A 19,571-nucleotide genomic window follows, 5' to 3' on the forward strand; every position below is an offset into this window, starting at 1 on the left:
CCATTAGGTATATGCCTGTCCCCTCCCCTGCGGTGCGCACACTGCTCTCCTGTATCCCTGACCTTACAATCCAGATGTCATAAGGATATGGACTGCACAAAGAAACAGTGCCACACTCGGGCAGTATTCACACCTTGTTTCATACACTGTACAATCTGAACTCTGGATAGGATGAAGCAGGATGGTGTGCGCTGTGGCTGCCTATCTGCTGCATCCTCCAATTAATTTGAAGTGTTACTGTCATTTTAAATTTTTATTGCATAAATCAATAGTACAAGTGATTTCAAAGAGGATGTACCACCAGGTGCATCCTCTTTAACCGGACACAGGAATAGAATGGTGCCGTAACGGGGAAGCCGGTGCCGCCGTCCGTTTGTTTGAACCGCAGCCTGGTTCCCGTGTACGGCGCCATTCTATCTACGGTTACCAGCCGGTGCTCAAGCCCCCGCCCCCAGTGATGGGAGGTATGACGTGGCTCCGTTCGAATCAATGAAGCCACGTCATAGAGGGGAGGGAATTCCCTCCCATTGGGGGCGGCCCGGCCTACCTCCAGTGCTTGAGCACCAGCCAATAACCGTGGATAGAACGGCGCCGTACACAGGAACCAGGCCGCGGTTCGAAAAACGGACCTTGGCACCGGCTTCCCCGTGACGGTGCCATTCTATCCCTGTATCAGGTTAATGAGAATGCACCTGGTGATACATCCTCTTTAAGAAACTGTAATAGATTTTATTAAGCAAAAAAGCCTCTTTCTGTACTCAAAAAGCTGTTTTCTAGCCCCCCCCCCTCCCAATTATCGGGCAAAGCCATCTTCATTACAGAGGAATAAAGCCTGGTTTTGCTAGGTCCAGTGCAACCGATGGAGGGGGAGAAGTCAGCAGGGAGAGCAGAGAAGCCGCTCCAGAGATGGTCGTCATCTCGTCAGAAGGAGAGCAAAAAGAGGTAACAACTGTGGAGAGCATGGCACCAGCAGACGTATACTGAGTAATACAGCTCCGGAGGACGTCGGATGATCACTATCTTGTCAGATGAAGTAGTAATGGTATCAGAACTGTAAAGAGGGTGACGCTCCCAGCAGGATTATTGGGTGTAGTACAGCTCAGGAGATGGACGTTATCTTGTCAGAAGAAGAAGCAGGAACAAGACCACAGAAAGTGTTGTGCTGGGCGATCCTGCTCTGCTGGTAGATGGGGCCACAGAGCTTGAGAACGAGGCCTGCACGCTGCGCCCACTAAGAGGTTGGGGAGAACGGAAATTATTCTGCAGGGTCTCCAGAGATCCCGAAACGTTGTGCTTTACAGCAGAGGAGAAGATGTTTACCTGAAACGGAATAAGACAAGATAGTATGTCTCCCACTGAGGACAGCGATCAGTGTAGGGCAACTGGCCCCCGAATCCACACCAGCTCTCCTGCTCACAATATATCCCCCACTCCACATCTCCCCCGCTACATCCACATCACATGCACCACCCCCTCCTCCTCCCCCGCTACATCCACATCACATGCACCACCCCCTCCTCCTCCCCCGCTACATCTACATCACATGCACCACCCCCTCCCCCGCTACATCCACATCACATGCACCACCACCTCCTCCTCCCCCGCTACATCCACATCACATGCACCACCCCCCTCCTCCTCCCCATCTACATCACATGCACCACCCCCTCCTCCTCCCCCGCTACATCCACATCACATGCACCACCCCCTCCTCCTCCCCCGCTACATCTACATCACATGCACCACCCCCTCCTCCTCCCCCGCTACATCCACATCACATGCACCACCCCCTCCTCCTCCCCCGCTACATCTACATCACATGCACCACCCCCTCCTCCTCCCCCGCTACATCCACATCACATGCACCACCACCTCCTCCTCCCCCGCTACATCCACATCACATGCACCACCCCCTCCTCCCCTGCTACATCTACATCACATGCACCCCCACCTCCTCCTCCCCCGCTACATCTACATCACATGCACCACCCCCTCCTCCTCCCCCGCTACATCCACATCACATGCACCACCACCTCCTCCTCCCCCGCTACATCTACATCACATGCACCACCCCCCTCCTCCTCCCCATCTACATCACATGCACCACCCCCTCCTCCTCCCCCGCTACATCCACATCACATGCACCACCCCCTCCTCCCCTGCTACATCCACATCACACATGCCGCCTCCTCCCCTGCTACATCCACACCACGCATGCCGCCTCCTCCCCTGCTACATCCACATCACATGCACCACCCCCTCCTCCTCCCCCGCTACATCCACATCACATGCACCACCCCCTCCTCCTCCCCCGCTACATCCACATCTCATGCACCACCCCCTCCTCCTCCCCCGCTACATCCACATCACATGCACCACCCCCTCCTCCTCTCCATCCACATCACATGCACCCACCCCCTCCTCCCCCGCTACATCCACATCACATGCACCACCCCCTCCTCCTCCCCCGCTACATCCACATCACATGCACCACCCCCTCCTCCTCTCCATCCACATCACATGCACCCACCCCCTCCTCCCCCGCTACATCCACATCACATGCACCACCCCCTCCTCCTCCCCCGCTACATCCACATCACATGCACCACCACCTCCTCCTCCCCCGCTACATCCACATCACATGCACCTACCCTCCTCCCCCGCTACATCCACATCACATGCACCACCCCCTCCTCCTCTGCTACATCTACATCACATGCACCACCCCCTCCTCCTCCCCCTCTACATCTACATCACATGCACCACCCCCTCCTCCTCCCCCGCTACATCCACATCACATGCACCACCACCTCCTCCCCCGCTACATTCACATCACATGCACCACCCCCTCCTCCCTCCCCTGCTACATCCACATCACATGCACCACCCCCTCCTCCCCTGCTACATCCACATCACATGCACCACCCCCTCCTCCCCTGCTACATCCACATCACACGTGCCCCCACCTCCTCCCCCGCTACATCCACATCACACATGCCGCCTCCTCCCCTGCTACATCCACATAACATGCACCACCCCCTCCTCCTCCCCTGCTACATCCACATCACATGCACCACCCCCTCCTCCTCCGCTACATCCACATCACATGCACCACCACCTCCTCCTCCCCCGCTACATCCACATCACATGCACCACCCCCTCCTCCTCCCCCGCTACATCCACATCACATGCACCACCCCCTCCTCCTCTCCATCCACATCACATGCACCCACCCCCTCCTCCTCCTCTCCATCCACATCACATGCACCACCCCCTCCTCCTCCCCCACTACATCCACATCACATGCACCACCCCCTCCTCCCCTGCTACATCTACATCACATGCACCACCCCCTCCTCCTCCGCTACATCTACATCACATGCACCACCCCCTCCTCCTCCGCTACATCCACATCACATGCACCCACCCCCTCCTCCTCCTCTCCATCCACATCACATGCACCACCCCCTCCTCCTCCCCCACTACATCCACATCACATGCACCACCCCCTCCTCCCCTGCTACATCTACATCACATGCACCACCCCCTCCTCCTCCGCTACATCTACATCACATGCACCACCCCCTCCTCCTCCGCTACATCCACATCACATGCACCACCCCCTCCTCCTCCCCCACTACATCCACATCACATGCACCACCCCCTCCTCCTCCCCCGCTTCATCCTCATAACACACGCCCCTTCCTCCTCCCCTGCTACATCCACATCACACATGCAGCCTCCTTCCCTGCTACATCCACATCACATGCACCACCCCCTCCTCCTCCCCCACTACATCCACATCACACGTGCCCCCTCCTCCTCCCCCGCTACATCCACATCACACATGCAGCCTCCTTCCCTGCTACATCCACATCACATGCACCACCCCCTCCTCCTCCCCCACTACATCCACATCACACATGCCGCCTCCTCCCCCGCTACATCCACATCACACATGCCGCCTCCTCCCCTGCTACATCCACATCACACATGCCGCCTCCTCCTCCCCCACTACATCCACATCACACATGCCCCCTCCTCCTCCCCCGCTTCATCCACATAACACGCGCCCCTTCCTTCTCCCCTGCTACATCCACATCACATGCACCACCTCCTTCCCCGCTACATCCACATCGCATGCACCACCTCCTCTTCCCCGCTACATCCACGACGCACGCACCACCTCCTCCCCCGCTACATCCACGACAAACGCACCTCCTTCTCCCCGCTACATCCACATCACATGCACCACCTCCTCCTTCCCCGCTACATCCACATCACATGCACCACCTCCTCCCCCGCTACATCCACGACAAACGCACCTCCTTCTCCCCGCTACATCCACATCACATGCACCACCTCCTCCTTCCCCGCTACATCCACATCACATGCACCACCTCCTCCTTCCCCGCTACATCCACATCACACGCACTTTGCTTGACACGTGTATGGCAAAACTGCCCTGACAAAATGGTGTCTCTTATTGACTCACGGCTAATATCTAGCTTCAGCATTTTCAAGCAAAAAAAAACAACCCTATGGACCAATTATGGCATTTTTATTGGCACAGCACCTAATCTTGCAGCTACCTTTCACATAATGTATGTACCCCCCCCCCCCCCCCCTTACACACACACTTTATACCCAGTAGCCGCTACATATATCCCCTACTAAACATACATCTACCCCCTTCTACATCATACATACCCCTTACTGCCCATATCTGCAACATATATTCCCTACACATACATCACACATGTACACCCTACCTATACATTTGTAGTAATGAATTTACCCCCAACCAGCTTGGTATTCTCAGCATCTGGGCCCGCAAAGATTACTACCTACAGCTAAATGAGTTTCCAGCCCTCCTAGAGCTGCGTACACACTGTGAAACTCACCAAGTTGGAGGGGATGGTTATTGGAGTTTTAAAGATAGTCCAGAGCACGGCCTCCTCACAGGTGGGGGTGGTGAGTGAGCCCTTATAGCGGTAATACAGACCAAGATTGACCTCCCCCAGCAGATCAGCCAGAGATATGTTCACATTTAGCGGCAGGGTTGTTCCTGGAAACCAAAGGAAGAAATCGAGAGGGATGTAGAAGAGTCACGTTACTGACAAGACGGGGGTATAGGCAAACCTGAGCGGACAGGATCATGGGCACAAACTGGCAAGGATATTCCCACCACCACCGTATAGGAAACACAAGACCTGTTGTCTCCCCAAGAGGCTCAGAACAAGGAGATACCATGCTACAACATGCAACATTTTGCAGGTACCATTCTTTCTGGGGCATTGAACCTCCAGCTCCAGGAGCAATGAGCTATAATGTTGTGCAGGGTAAAGTCACCGCCCCCCCTCCCCAAACAACCTCCCATGGTACGTACCAGGAGTGGATACGCTATCCAGCCGGTCACACAAAACAGCAAGTCGTGACTTAGTAGTGGAGTTCATGATCTGTGGAAATAGAACTGATAAATATCCATAAATTCTGTCATGTATAGTGATGTCCAAAAGTATCCCCATAGCCAGGAGGAGACCACCACTGTCCAGGAAGATCAGCTGAAGAACACAAGATGGTGGAAGACCTCCCGAAGAAGCCAGAACTTCATCCCAGGACCTACAGGAAGCTACCACCACTACTGAGGTCACAGTACAGAGGCTGACCATCCGAAAGGGGAACACATCTACATGGGGGCCTAGAGGAGACCATCACTGTCCAGGAAGATAAGCTGAAGAACACAAGATGGTGGAAGACCTCCCGAAGAAGCCAGAACTTCATCCCAGGACCTACAGGAAGCTACCACCACTACTGAGGTCACAGTACAGAGGCTGACCATCCGAAAGGGGAACACATCTACATGGGGGCCTAGAGGAGACCATCACTGTCCAGGAAGATAAGCTGAAGAACACAAGATGGTGGAAGACCTCCCTAAGAAGCCAGAACTTCATCCCAGGACCTAAAGGAAGCTACCACCACTACTGAGGTCACAGTACAGAAGGTGACCATTCGAAAGGGGAACACATCTACATGGGGGCCTGGAGGAGACAGTCACTGTCCAGGAAGATCAGCTGAAGAACACAAGATGGTGGAAGACCTCCCTAAGAAGCCAGAACTTCATCATAGGACCTACAGGAAGCTCCCACCACTAATGAGGTCACAGTACAGAAGGTGACCATTAGAGAGCAAAAGAAGAGCCCATGGAGCCTCAACACAGGACTAGCCAGATATCCCTCCAGGAAAGATTCAGCCAAGGGGCAGCTCCTGTTAGGAAACCACCAAATCCACCATATTAAGTGGCCCTATAAGTCAATGTAATGACAAGGGATAAACCAAGGCCAGGTATCCATCCACATACAGCTGTTTCGGGGTGTTGCCTCTCATCAGTGTGGAGCAGGATTCTGGCTAGGTGGGAGCAATGCCTAGTAGAGCCATAAGAGAAACAGATTGCTGAACTCAGGGAGACCAGCCAAACGACAACACTGCCGGCTGCTAATGAAAGTGCTCAATGCAGTGGAGTCCTAGGTGCATTGCCCCCTGGGAAACATGAATATGCAAAAGAAGAGCCCGTGGAGCCTCATTGAAGAGTCTCAAAACACAGGACTAGCCAGATATCCCTCCGGGAAGGACCTAGCCAAGGGGCAGCTCCTGTTAGGAAACCACCATATTAAGTGGCCCTATTAGTCAATGTAATGACAAGGGATAAACCAAGGCTAAGTAACCATCCACATACAGCTGTTTCGGGGTGTTGCCTCTCATCAGTGTGGAGCAGGATTCTGGCTAGGTGGGAGCAATGCCTAGTAGAGCCATAAGAGAAACAGATTGCTGAACTCTTCAATGAGTCTCCACAGGTTCTTCTTTTGCAATGCACCTAGGACTCTACTGCATTGAGCGCTTTCACTAGCACCTGGCAGTGTTGTCGTTTGGCTGGTCTGCCTGAGTTCAGCAATCCATTTCTCTTATGGCGTTACCATTAGAGAGAGGAACACATCTACATTGGGGGCCTGGAGGAGACCTTCACTGTCCAGGAAGATCAGCTGAAGAACACAAGATGGTGGAAGACCTCCCTAAGAAGCCAGAACTTCATCCCAGGACCTACAGGAAGCTCCCACCACTACTGAGGTCACAGTACAGAAGGTGACCATTCAAAAGGGGAACACATCTACATGGGGGGTCAGATCAGGGAAATAGTTGTCCATCGATCAGATCAGTGGAATAGCTGCCCACCAATCAGATCAGTGAAATAGCTGCCCACCAATCAGAGCAGATCAGAAGGCTCCTAAGCACGGCCTCCTTGACCCTTTAGCTCTGGTGGTTTCCCTGTCAGCAGAAAACTATTTGCAGGGGTGTACATAATCCTGGGGCCTGATAGGGAGTCTCATTTCGAGCATACATGTCTTATCTCCCATGTATGAAGTGTCCCAAACAGGTAAGAACTCTTAAGCTGTCTAACATTTACTGTGCTGCCCCCCACTGCTTCCCTGCCCATATCCACTACAAGCCGCCTGTAATTACATCTATGGACCCTTTATAGGAACTTGGACTACAAGTACCAGTAACTTTGGTCTTTCTACTATCCAGGCCGTTACACTGGGGCACGACATGAAGACGACATGGGCTGGACTACCCCCAAGCTCATTTACACCCCCGTTTTCCCACTGATACATGGTTATTCACATTGCTGTGTGTTGTAGCATTTCCTATGAAATGGATGACCATGCTCATATAGACGCGAGCTCCGGGAGACAATCACCACTGGAGGAACATCAAAAGGTTGGAATAGTGGAAGATGGGGCAGAATTCTTAATCCTCTTGTATTTAGACTAAGAAGATTCAATACATTACTGGGACTTATATGGGAGGCATTGAGTGGACAAGAGGGTGGGTTAGACAGGAGGACAGGGCAGCATTACCCATGTCAATGAGAAAGGGAGAGCTGGATGAACAGGGCAGCATTACTTAATGGAGAAGGGAGAAAAGGAAAAATAGGGTAGCATTACTCAATGAAGGTAGAACAGGAAGAGCAGGGCAGCATTACGTCAATGAAAAAGGGAGAGCTTGATGAACAGGGGAGCATTATTACATCAATGAGGAAGGGAGAGCTGGACAAACAGGGCAGCATTACTCACAGCAATAAAGAAGGGAGAGCTGGACAAACAGCAACATTACTAACATCAATAAAGAAGGGAGAACTGGACAAACAGGGCAACATTACTCACATCAATAAAGAAGGGAGAGCTGGACAAACAGCAACATTACTCACATCAATAAAGAAGGGAGAGCTGGACAAACAGCAACATTACTCATATCAATAAAGAAGGGAGAGCTGGACAAACAGGGCAACATTACTCACATCAATAGAGAAGGGAGAACTGGACAAACAGGGCAACATTACTCACATCAATAGAGAAGGGAGAGCTGGACAAACAGGGCAACATTACTCACATCAATAAAGAAGGGAGAGCTGGACAAACAGGGGAGCATTACTCACATCAATAGAGAAGGGAGAGCTGGACAAACAGGGCAACATTACTCACATCAATAAAGAAGGGAGAGCTGGACAAACAGGGCAGCATTACTCACATCAATAAAGAAGGGAGAGCTGGACAAACAGGGGAGCATTACTCACATCAATAAAGAAGGGAGAGCTGGACAAACGGCAGCATTACTCACATCAATAAAAAAGCCCAGAACGGCAATTCCACTGGGGTCTTGTTTTGCTTGTGACAGGTTCATTCCTTCCTTTATGTGCACAATGTGCATCTACCAAAAACAAAGAAAAGTCAATGTAAAAGAACAAACCTGTGGCGGCGGCGATCAATCAGCACCAGAAACCAAATAATCCTCAGAATCCATCCTACCCTTCATGTATAGATGGCTGCAGATATCTCTGATTACGTATAGATGGCTGCAGATATCTCTGATTACGTATAGATGGCTGCAGATATCTCACACTGGTGATGTATAGATGGCTGCAGATATCTCACACTGGTTATGTATAGATGGCTGCAGATATCTCACACTGGTTATGTATAGATGGCTGCAGATATCTCACACTGGTTATGTATAGATGGTTGCAGATATCTCACACTGGTTATGTATAGATGGCTGCAGATATCTCACACTGGTTACGTATAGATGGCTGCAGATATCTCACACTGGTTACGTATAGATGGCTGCAGATATCTCTGGTTATGTATAGATGGCTGCAGATATCTCTGGTTATGTATAGATGGCTGCACATATCTCTGGTTACGTATAGATTGCTGCAGATATCTCTGGTTACGTATAGATGGCTGCAGATATCTCACACTGGTTACAAATAGATGGCTGCAGATATCTCACACTGGTTATGTATAGATGGCTGCAGATATCTCACACTGGTTATGTATAGATGGCTGCAGATATCTCACACTGGTTATGTATAGATGGCTGCAGATATCTCTGGTTATGTATAGATGGCTGCAGATATCTCACACTGGTTATGTATAGATGGCTGCAGATATCTCACACTGGTTATGTATAGATGGCTGCAGATATCTCACACTGGTTATGTATAGATGGCTGCAGATATCTCACACTGGTGATGTATAGATGGCTGCAGATATCTCACACTGGTTATGTATAGATGGCTGCAGATATCTCACACTGGTTATGTATAGATGGCTGCAGATATCTCACACTGGTTATGTATAGATGGCTGAAGATATCTCTGGTTATGTATAGATGGCTGCAGATATCTCTGGTTACGTATAGATGGCTGCAGATATCTCTGATTACGTATAGATTGCTGCAGATATCTCTGGTTATGTATAGATGGCTGCACATATCTCTGGTTACGTATAGATGGCTGCAGATATCTCTGGTTACGTATAGATGGCTGCAGATATCTCTGGTTACGTATAGATGGCTGCAGATATCTCACACTGGTTACGTATAGATGGCTGCAGATACCTCACACTGGTTACGTATAGATGGCTGCAGATATCTCTGATTACGTATAGATGGCTGCAGATATCTCACACTGGTTATGTATAGATGGCTGCAGATATCTCACACTGGTTATGTATAGATGGCTGCAGATATCTCTGGTTATGTATAGATGGCTGCAGATATCTCTGGTTACGTATAGATGGCTGCAGATATCTCTGATTACGTATAGATTGCTGCAGATATCTCTGGTTATGTATAGATGGCTGCAGATATCTCTGGTTACGTATAGATGGCTGCAGATATCTCACACTGGTTATGTATAGATGGCTGCACATATCTCTGGTTATGTATAGATGGCTGCACATATCTCTGGTTATGTATAGATGGCTGCAGATATCTCTGGTTACGTATAGATGGCTGCAGATATCTCTGGTTACGTATAGATGGCTGCAGATATCTCACACTGGTGATGTATAGATGGCTGCAGATATCTCACACTGGTGATGTATAGATGGCTGCAGATATCTCACACTTGTTATGTATAGATGGCTGCAGATATCTCACACTGGTTATGTATAGATGGCTGCAGATATCTCACACTGGTTATGTATAGATGGCTGCAGATATCTCACACTGGTGATGTATAGATGGTTGCAGATATATCACACTGGTGATGTATAGATGGCTGCAGATATCTCACACTGGTTATGTATAGATGGCTGCACATATCTCTGGTTATGTATAGATGGCTGCACATATCTCTGGTTATGTATAGATGGCTGCAGATATCTCTGGTTACTTATAGATGGCTGCAGATATCTCACACTGGTTATGTATAGATGGCTGCAGATATCTCACACTGGTTATGTATAGATGGCTGCACATATCTCTGGTTATGTATAGATGGGTGCAGATATCTCACACTGGTTACAAATAGATGGCTGCAGATATCTCACACTGGTTATGTATAGATGGCTGCAGATATCTCACACTGGTGATGTATAGATGGCTGCAGATATCTCACACTGGTTACGTATAGATGGCTGCAGATATCTCACACTGGTTATGTATAGATGGCTGCAGATATCTCACACTGGTGATGTATAGATGGCTGCAGATATCTCACACTGGTTACGTATAGATGGCTGCAGATATCTCACACTGGTTATGTATAGATGGCTGCAGATATCTCACACTGGTTATGTATAGATGGCTGCAGATATCTCTGGTTATGTATAGATGGCTGCAGATATCTCTGATTACGTATAGATGGCTGCAGATATCTCACACTGGTGATGTATAGATGGCTGCAGATATCTCACACTGGTTACGTATAGATGGCTGCAGATATCTCACACTGGTTACATATAGATGGCTGCAGATATCTCTGATTACGTATAGATGGCTGCAGATATCTCACACTGGTTACATATAGATGGCTGCAGATATCTCTGGTTACATATAGATGGTTGCAGATATCTCTGGTTATGTATAGATGGCTGCAGATATCTCTGGTTACATATAGATGGCTGCAGATATCTCTGATTACGTATAGATGGCTGCAGATATCTCACACTGGTTACATATAGATGGCTGCAGATATCTCTGGTTACATATAGATGGCTGCAGATATCTCTGGTTACATATAGATGGCTGCAGATATCTCTGGTTACATATAGATGGCTGCAGATATCTCTGATTACGCATAGATTGCTGCAGATATCTCACACTGGTGATGTATAGATGGCTGCAGATATCTCACACTGGTGATGTATAGATGGCTGCAGATATCTCACACTGGTTACGTATAGATGGCTGCAGATAACTCACACTGGTGATGTATAGATGGCTGCAGATATCTCACACTGGTTACGTATAGATGGCTGCAGATATCTCACACTGGTGATGTATAGATGGCTGCAGATATCTCACACTGGTGATGTATAGATGGCTGCAGATATCTCACACTGGTTATGTATAGATGGCTGCAGATATCTCTGGTTATGTATAGATGGCTGCAGATATCTCACACTGGTTATGTATAGATGGCTGCAGATATCTCACACTGGTGATGTATAGATTGCTGCAGATATCTCTGATTATGTATAGATTGCTGCAGATATCTCTGGTTATGTATAGATGGCTGCAGATATCTCTGGTTACGTATAGATGGCTGCAGATATCTCTGGTTACGTATAGATGGCTGCAGATATCTCTGATTACGTATAGATTGCTGCAGATATCTCTGGTTATGTATAGATGGCTGCAGATATCTCTGGTTACGTATAGATGGCTGCAGATATCTCTGGTTACGTATAGATGGCTGCAGATATCTCACACTGGTTATGTATAGATGGCTGCAGATATCTCACACTGGTTATGTATAGATGGCTGCAGATATCTCACACTGGTTATGTATAGATGGCTGCAGATATCTCACACTGGTTATGTATAGATGGCTGCAGATATCTCTGGTTACGTATAGATGGCTGCAGATATCTCTGGTTACGTATAGATGGCTGCAGATATCTCACACTGGTTATGTATAGATGGCTGCACATATCTCTGGTTATGTATAGATGGCTGCAGATATCTCTGGTTATGTATAGATGGCTGCAGATATCTCTGGTTACGTATAGATGGCTGCAGATATCTCACACTGGTGATGTATAGATGGCTGCAGATATCTCACACTGGTTATGTATAGATGGCTGCAGATATCTCTGGTTACGTATAGATGGCTGCAGATATCTCACACTGGTGATGTATAGATGGCTGCAGATATCTCACACTGGTTACGTATAGATGGCTGCAGATATCTCACACTGGTGATGTATAGATGGCTGCAGATATCTCACACTGGTGATGTATAGATGGCTGCAGATATCTCACACTGGTTATGTATAGATGGCTGCAGATATCTCTGGTTATGTATAGATGGCTGCAGATATCTCACACTGGTTATGTATAGATGGCTGCAGATATCTCACACTGGTGATGTATAGATTGCTGCAGATATCTCTGATTATGTATAGATTGCTGCAGATATCTCTGGTTATGTATAGATGGCTGCAGATATCTCTGGTTACGTATAGATGGCTGCAGATATCTCTGGTTACGTATAGATGGCTGCAGATATCTCTGATTACGTATAGATTGCTGCAGATATCTCTGGTTACGTATAGATGGCTGCAGATATCTCTGGTTACGTATAGATGGCTGCAGATATCTCACACTGGTTATGTATAGATGGCTGCAGATATCTCACACTGGTTATGTATAGATGGCTGCAGATATCTCACACTGGTTATGTATAGATGGCTGCAGATATCTCACACTGGTTATGTATAGATGGCTGCAGATATCTCACACTGGTTATGTATAGATGGCTGCAGATATCTCACACTGGTTATGTATAGATGGCTGCACATATCTCTGGTTATGTATAGATGGCTGCAGATATCTCTGGTTATGTATAGATGGCTGCAGATATCTCTGGTTACGTATAGATGGCTGCAGATATCTCACACTGGTAATGTATAGATGGCTGCAGATATCTCACACTGGTTATGTATAGATGGCTGCAGATATCTCACACTGGTTATGTATAGATGGCTGCAGATATCTCACACTGGTTATGTATAGATGGCTGCAGAGATCTCACACTGGTGATGTATAGATGGCTGCAGATATCTCACACTGGTGATGTATAGATGGCTGCAGATATCTCACACTGGTTATGTATAGATGGCTGCAGATATCTCACACTGGTTATGTATAGATGGCTGCAGATATCTCACACTGGTTATGTATAGATTGCTGCAGATATCTCACACTGGTTATGTATAGATGGCTGCACATATCTCTGGTTATGTATAGATGGCTGCAGATATCTCTGGTTATGTATAGATGGCTGCAGATATCTCTGGTTACGTATAGATGGCTGCAGATATCTCACACTGGTAATGTATAGATGGCTGCAGATATCTCACACTGGTTATGTATAGATGGCTGCAGATATCTCACACTGGTTATGTATAGATGGCTGCAGATATCTCACACTGGTTATGTATAGATGGCTGCAGAGATCTCACACTGGTGATGTATAGATGGCTGCAGATATCTCACACTGGTGATGTATAGATGGCTGCAGATATCTCACACTGGTTATGTATAGATGGCTGCAGATATCTCACACTGGTTATGTATAGATGGCTGCAGATATCTCACACTGGTGATGTATAATGGCTGCAGATATCTCACACTGGTGATGTATAGATGGCTGCAGATATCTCACACTGGTTACGTATAGATGGCTGCAGATATCTCTGGTTACGTATAGATGGCTGCAGAGATCTCACACTGGTTATGTATAGATGGCTGCAGAGATCTCACACTGGTTACGTATAGATGGCTGCAGATATCTCTGGTTACGTATAGATGGCTGCAGATATCTCACACTGGTGATGTATAGATGGCTGCAGATATCTCACACTGGTGATGTATAGATGGCTGCAGATATCTCACACTGGTGATGTATAGATGGGTGCAGATATCTCACACTGGTTATGTATAGATGGGTGCAGATATCTCACACTGGTTACATATAGATGAGTGCAGATATCTCACACTGGTTACGTATAGATGGTTGCAGATATCTCACACTGGTGATGTATAGATGGCTGCAGATATCTCTGGTTACATATAGATGGGTGCAGATATCTCTGGTTATGTGCAGATTGATGATATGACCTCTATAGGATACTATGGATGATATTACCTCTATAGGATACAATGGATTATATTACCTCTATAGGATACAATGGATTATATTACCTCTATAGGATACTATGTATTATATTACCTCTATAGGATACTATGGATGATATTACCTCTATAGGATACTATGGATTATATTACCTCTATAGGATACTAAGGATGATATTACCTCCATAGGACACTAAGGATGATATTACCTCCATAGGACACTAAGGATGATATTACCTCCATAGGATACTATGGATGATATTACTTCTATATGGTACTATAGGATACTAAGGATGATATTACCTCCATAGGATACTGCTTCCCAGACAACCTGTGCTCAGAGCCCAATCTTCCATTTCCCCAATGAAAATGAAATGCAGTAGCAACATATGTAGAAGGGAGGCCGCCCCCCGATAGTGAGACGCCATTACTGATGGAAATCTCCACTGGAAGACAAAAGCATCAAGTAATTCACTGAGATATGTCAGAACAGAATATCAGTGGCCTGATGCCAACTGTGATCAGCGGGATGGGTGTCAGAGCAGGGGGGGAAAACCTACTATGTACAACTATAGCAGTGGTTGGTTACATCCCCTGTGCTGGAGGGCCCCCTGTGCCCCTGTACTGGTGGAGCCCCCTCTGCCCCTGTACTGGTGGAGCCCCCTCTGCCCCTGTACTGGTGGAGCCCCCTGTGCCCCTGTACTGGTGGAGCCCCCTCTGCCGCTGTACTGGTGGAGCCCCCTCTGCACCTGTACTGGTGGAGCCCTCTGTGCCCCTGTACTGGTGGAGCCCCCTCTGCACCTGTACTGGTGGAGCCCCCTCTGCACCTGTAGTGTTGGAGCCCCCTCTTCCCCTGTAGTAGTGCAGCCCCCTCTTCCCCTGTAGTGTTGGAGCCCCCTCTTCCCCTGTAGTGGGGGGTCTCCCTCTTCCCCTGTAGTGTTGGACCTTCCTCTTCCCCTGTAGTGGGGGGGCCTCCCTCTTCCCCTGTAGTGGGGGGGCCTCCCTCTTTCCCTGTAGTGGGGGGCCTCCCTCTTCCCCTGTAGTGTTGGAACCACCTCTTCCCCTGTAGTGTTGGGGGCCTCCCTCTTCCCCTGTAGTGGGGGGCCTCCCTCTTCCCCTGTAGTGGGGGGCCTCCCTCTTCCCCTGTAATGCTGGAGCTCCCTCTTCCCCTGTAGTGTTGGAGCCCCCTCTTCCCCTGTAGTTGGGGGCCTCCCTCTTCCCCTGTAGTGTTGGAGCCCCCTCTTCCCCTGTAGTGGGGGGCCTCCCTCTTCCCCTGTAGTGTTGGGGGCCTCCCTCTTCCCCTGTAGTGTTGGGGGTCTCCCTCTTCCCCTGTAGTGGGGGGCCTCCCTCTTCCCCTGTAGCGGGGGGCCTCCCTCTTCCCCTGTAGTGTTGGGAGCCTCCCTCTTCCCCTGTAGTGGGGGGCCTCCCTCTTCCCCTGTAGTGTTGGAGCCCCCTCTTCCCCTGTAGTGTTGGAACCACCTCTTCCCCTGTAGTGGGGGGCCTCCCTCTTCCCCTGTAGTGTTGGAGCTCCCTCTTCCCCTGTAGTGGGGTCCTCCCTCTTCCCCTGTAGTGGGGGGCCTCCCTCTTCCCTTGTAGTGGGGGGTCTCCCTCTTCCCCTGTAGTGGGGGGCCTCCCTCTTCCCTTGTAGTGGGGGGCCTCCCTCTTCCCCTGTAGTGTTGGAGCCCCCTCTTCCCCTGTAGTGTTGGGGGCATCCCTCTTCCCCTGTAGTGGGGGGCCTCCCTCTTCCCCTGTAGTGTTGGAGCCCCCTTTTCCCCTGTAGTGGGGGGCCTCCCTCTTCCCCTGTAGTGGGGGGCCTCTTTCTTCCCCTGTAGTGGGGGCCTCCCTCTTCCCCTGTAGTGTTGGGGGCCTCCCTCTTCCCCTGTAGTGTTGGGCCTCCCTCTTCCCCTGTAGTGGGGGGCCTCCCTCTTCCCCTGTAGTGGGGGGCCTCCCTCTTCCCCTGTAGTGGGGAGCCCCCTCTTCCCCTGTAGTGTTGGGGGCCTCCCTCTTCCCCTGTAGTGGGGGGTCTCCCTCTTCCCCTGTAGTGTTGGGGGTCTCCCTCTTCCCCTGTAGCGGGGGGCCTCCCTCTTCCCCTGTAGTGTTGGGGGCCTCCCTCTTCCCCTGTAGTGTTGGGGGCCTCCCTCTTCCCCTGTAGTGGGGGGCCTCCCTCTTCCCCTGTAGTGTTGGGGGCCTCCCTCTTCCCCTGTAGTGGGGGGCCTCCCTCTTCCCCTGTAGTGGGGGGCCTCCCTCTTCCCCTGTAGTGTTGGAGCCCCCTCTTCCCCTGTAGTGTTGGGGGCCTCCCTCTTCCCCTGTAGTGTTGGAGCCCCCTCTTCCCCTGTAGTGTTGGGGGCCTCCCTCTTCCCCTGTAGTGGGGAGCCCCCTCTTCCCCTGTAGTGTTGGGGGCCTCCCTCTTCCCCTGTAGTGGGGGGCCTCCCTCTTCCCCTGTAGTGGGGGCCTCCCTCTTCCCCTGTAGTGGGGGGCCTCCCTCTTCCCCTGTAGTGGGGGGCCTCCCTCTTCCCCTGTAGTGGGGGGCCTCCCTCTTCCCCTGTAGTGTTGGAGCTTCCTCTTTCCCTGTAGTGGGGGGCCTCCCTCTTCCCCTGTAGTGTTGGGCAGCCTCCCTCTTCCCCTGTAGTGGGGGGCCTCCCTCTTCCCCTGTAGTGTTGGGGGCCTCCCTCTTCCCCTGTAGCGGGGGGTCTCCCTCTTCCCCTGTAGTGTTGGGGGCCTCCCTCTTCCCCTGTAGTGGGGGGCCTCCCTCTTCCCCTGTAGTGTTGGGGGCCTCCCTCTTCCCCTGTAGTGTTGGGGGCCTCCCTCTTCCCCTGTAGCGGGGGGTCTCCCTCTTCCCCTGTAGTGGGGGGCCTCCCTCTTCCCCTGTAGTGGGGGGCCTCCCTCTTCCCCTGTAGTGGGGGCCTCCCTCTTCCCCTGTAGTGGGTGGCCTCCCTCTTCCCCTGTAGTGTTGGAGCTTCCTCTTTCCCTGTAGTGGGGGGCCTCCCTCTTCCCCTGTAGTGTTGGGGGCCTCCCTCTTCCCCTGTAGTGGGGGGCCTCCCTCTTCCCCTGTAGTGTTGGGGGCCTCCCTCTTCCCCTGTAGCGGGGGGTCTCCCTCTTCCCCTGTAGTGTTGGGGGCCTCCCTCTTCCCCTGTAGCGGGGGGCCTCCCTCTTCCCCTGTAGTGTTGGGGGCCTCCCTCTTCCCCTGTAGTGTTGGGGGCCTCCCTCTTCCCCTGTAGCGGGGGGTCTCCCTCTTCCCCTGTAGTGTTGGGGGCCTCCCTCTTCCCCTGTAGTGGGGGGCCTCCCTCTTCCCCTGTAGTGTTGGGGGCCTCCCTCTTCCCCTGTAGTGTTGGGGGCCTCCCTCTTCCCCTGTAGCGGGGGGTCTCCCTCTTCCCCTGTAGTGGGGGGCCTCCCTCTTCCCCTGTAGTGGGGGGCCTCCCTCTTCCCCTGTAGTGGGGGCCTCCCTCTTCCCCTGTAGTGGGTGGCCTCCCTCTTCCCCTGTAGTGTTGGAGCTTCCTCTTTCCCTGTAGTGGGGGGCCTCCCTCTTCCCCTGTAGTGTTGGGGGCCTCCCTCTTCCCCTGTAGTGGGGGGCCTCCCTCTTCCCCTGTAGTGTTGGGGGCCTCCCTCTTCCCCTGTAGCGGGGGGTCTCCCTCTTCCCCTGTAGTGTTGGGGGCCTCCCTCTTCCCCTGTAGCGGGGGGCCTCCCTCTTCCCCTGTAGTGTTGGGGGCCTCCCTCTTCCCCTGTAGTGTTGGGGGCCTCCCTCTTCCCCTGTAGCGGGGGGTCTCCCTCTTCCCCTGTAGTGGGGGGCCTCCCTCTTCCCCTGTAGCGTTGGGGGCCTCCCTCTTCCCCTGTAGCGGGGGGTCTCCCTCTTCCCCTGTAGTGGGGGGCCTCCCTCTTCCCCTGTAGTGTTGGAGCCCCCTCTTCCCCTGTAGTGTTGGGGGCCTCCCTCTTCCCCTGTAGTGTTGGGCCTCCCTCTTCCCCTGTAGTGGGGGGTCTCCCTCTTCCCCTGTAGTGTTGGGCCTCCCTCTTCCCCTGTAGTGGGGGGTCTCCCTCTTCCCCTGTAGTGTTGGGGGCCTCCCTCTTCCCCTGTAGTGTTGGGCCTCCCTCTTCCCCTGTAGTGTTGGGGGCCTCCCTCTTCTCCTGTAGCGGGGGGCCTCCCTCTTCCCCTGTAGTGGGGGGCCTCCCTCTTCCCCTGTAGTGTTGGGGGCCTCCCTCTTCCCCTGTAGTGGGGGGCCTCCCTCTTCCCCTGTAGTGTTGGGCCTCCCTCTTCCCCTGTAGTGTTGGAGCCCCCTCTTCCCCTGTAGTGGGGGGCCTCCCTCTTCCCCTGTAGTGTTGGAGCCCCCTCTTCCCCTGTAGCGGGGGGCCTCCCTCTTCCCCTGTAGTGTTGGGGGCCTCCCTCTTCCCCTGTAGTGTTGGGGGTCTCCCTCTTCCCCTGTAGCGGGGGGCCTCCCTCTTCCCCTGTAGTGTTGGGGGCCTCCCTCTTCCCCTGTAGTGTTGGGGGCCTCCCTCTTCCCCTGTAGCGGGGGGCCTCCCTCTTCCCCTGTAGTGTTGGGGGCCTCCCTCTTCCCCTGTAGTGTTGGGGGCCTCCCTCTTCCCCTGTAGCGGGGGGCCTCCCTCTTCCCCTGTAGTGGGGGGCCTCCCTCTTCCCCTGTAGTGGGGGGCCTCCCTCTTCCCCTGTAGCGGGGGTCTCCCTCTTCCCCTGTAGTGGGGGGCCTCCCTCTTCCCCTGTAGTGTTGGGGGCCTCCCTCTTCCCCTGTAGTGTTGGGGGCCTCCCTCTTCCCCTGTAGTGGGTGACCTCCCTCTTCCCCTGTAGTGTTGGGGGCCTCCCTCTTCCCCTGTAGCGGGGGGCCTCCCTCTTCCCCTGTAGTGGGGGGCCTCCCTCTTCCCCT

The 19,571-nt window shown here is 51.8% G+C and overlaps 1 protein-coding gene across 1 annotated transcript in view; it reads right to left on the reverse strand.

Moving 5' to 3' along the window:
- Positions 1-1,113: 1,113 nt before the first annotated feature.
- The window catches only part of LOC138801951 (carbonic anhydrase 4-like), a 29,813-nt gene continuing 11,355 nt past the window's right edge, over positions 1,114-19,571 (reverse strand). The window contains exons 5-9 of the mRNA XM_069985047.1: positions 15,007-15,149; positions 8,677-8,766; positions 5,390-5,459; positions 4,905-5,068; positions 1,114-1,320 (exon numbers count right to left, since the gene is read on the reverse strand). Of these exons, the coding sequence (XP_069841148.1) occupies positions 1,114-1,320; positions 4,905-5,068; positions 5,390-5,459; positions 8,677-8,766; positions 15,007-15,149 (674 nt within the window). The remainder of the gene's footprint in view (positions 1,321-4,904; positions 5,069-5,389; positions 5,460-8,676; positions 8,767-15,006; positions 15,150-19,571) is intronic.

The sequence above is a fragment of the Dendropsophus ebraccatus genome, chromosome 9 (genome assembly GCF_027789765.1).
Source record: "Dendropsophus ebraccatus isolate aDenEbr1 chromosome 9, aDenEbr1.pat, whole genome shotgun sequence".
NCBI classification, from domain to species: domain Eukaryota; kingdom Metazoa; phylum Chordata; class Amphibia; order Anura; family Hylidae; genus Dendropsophus; species Dendropsophus ebraccatus.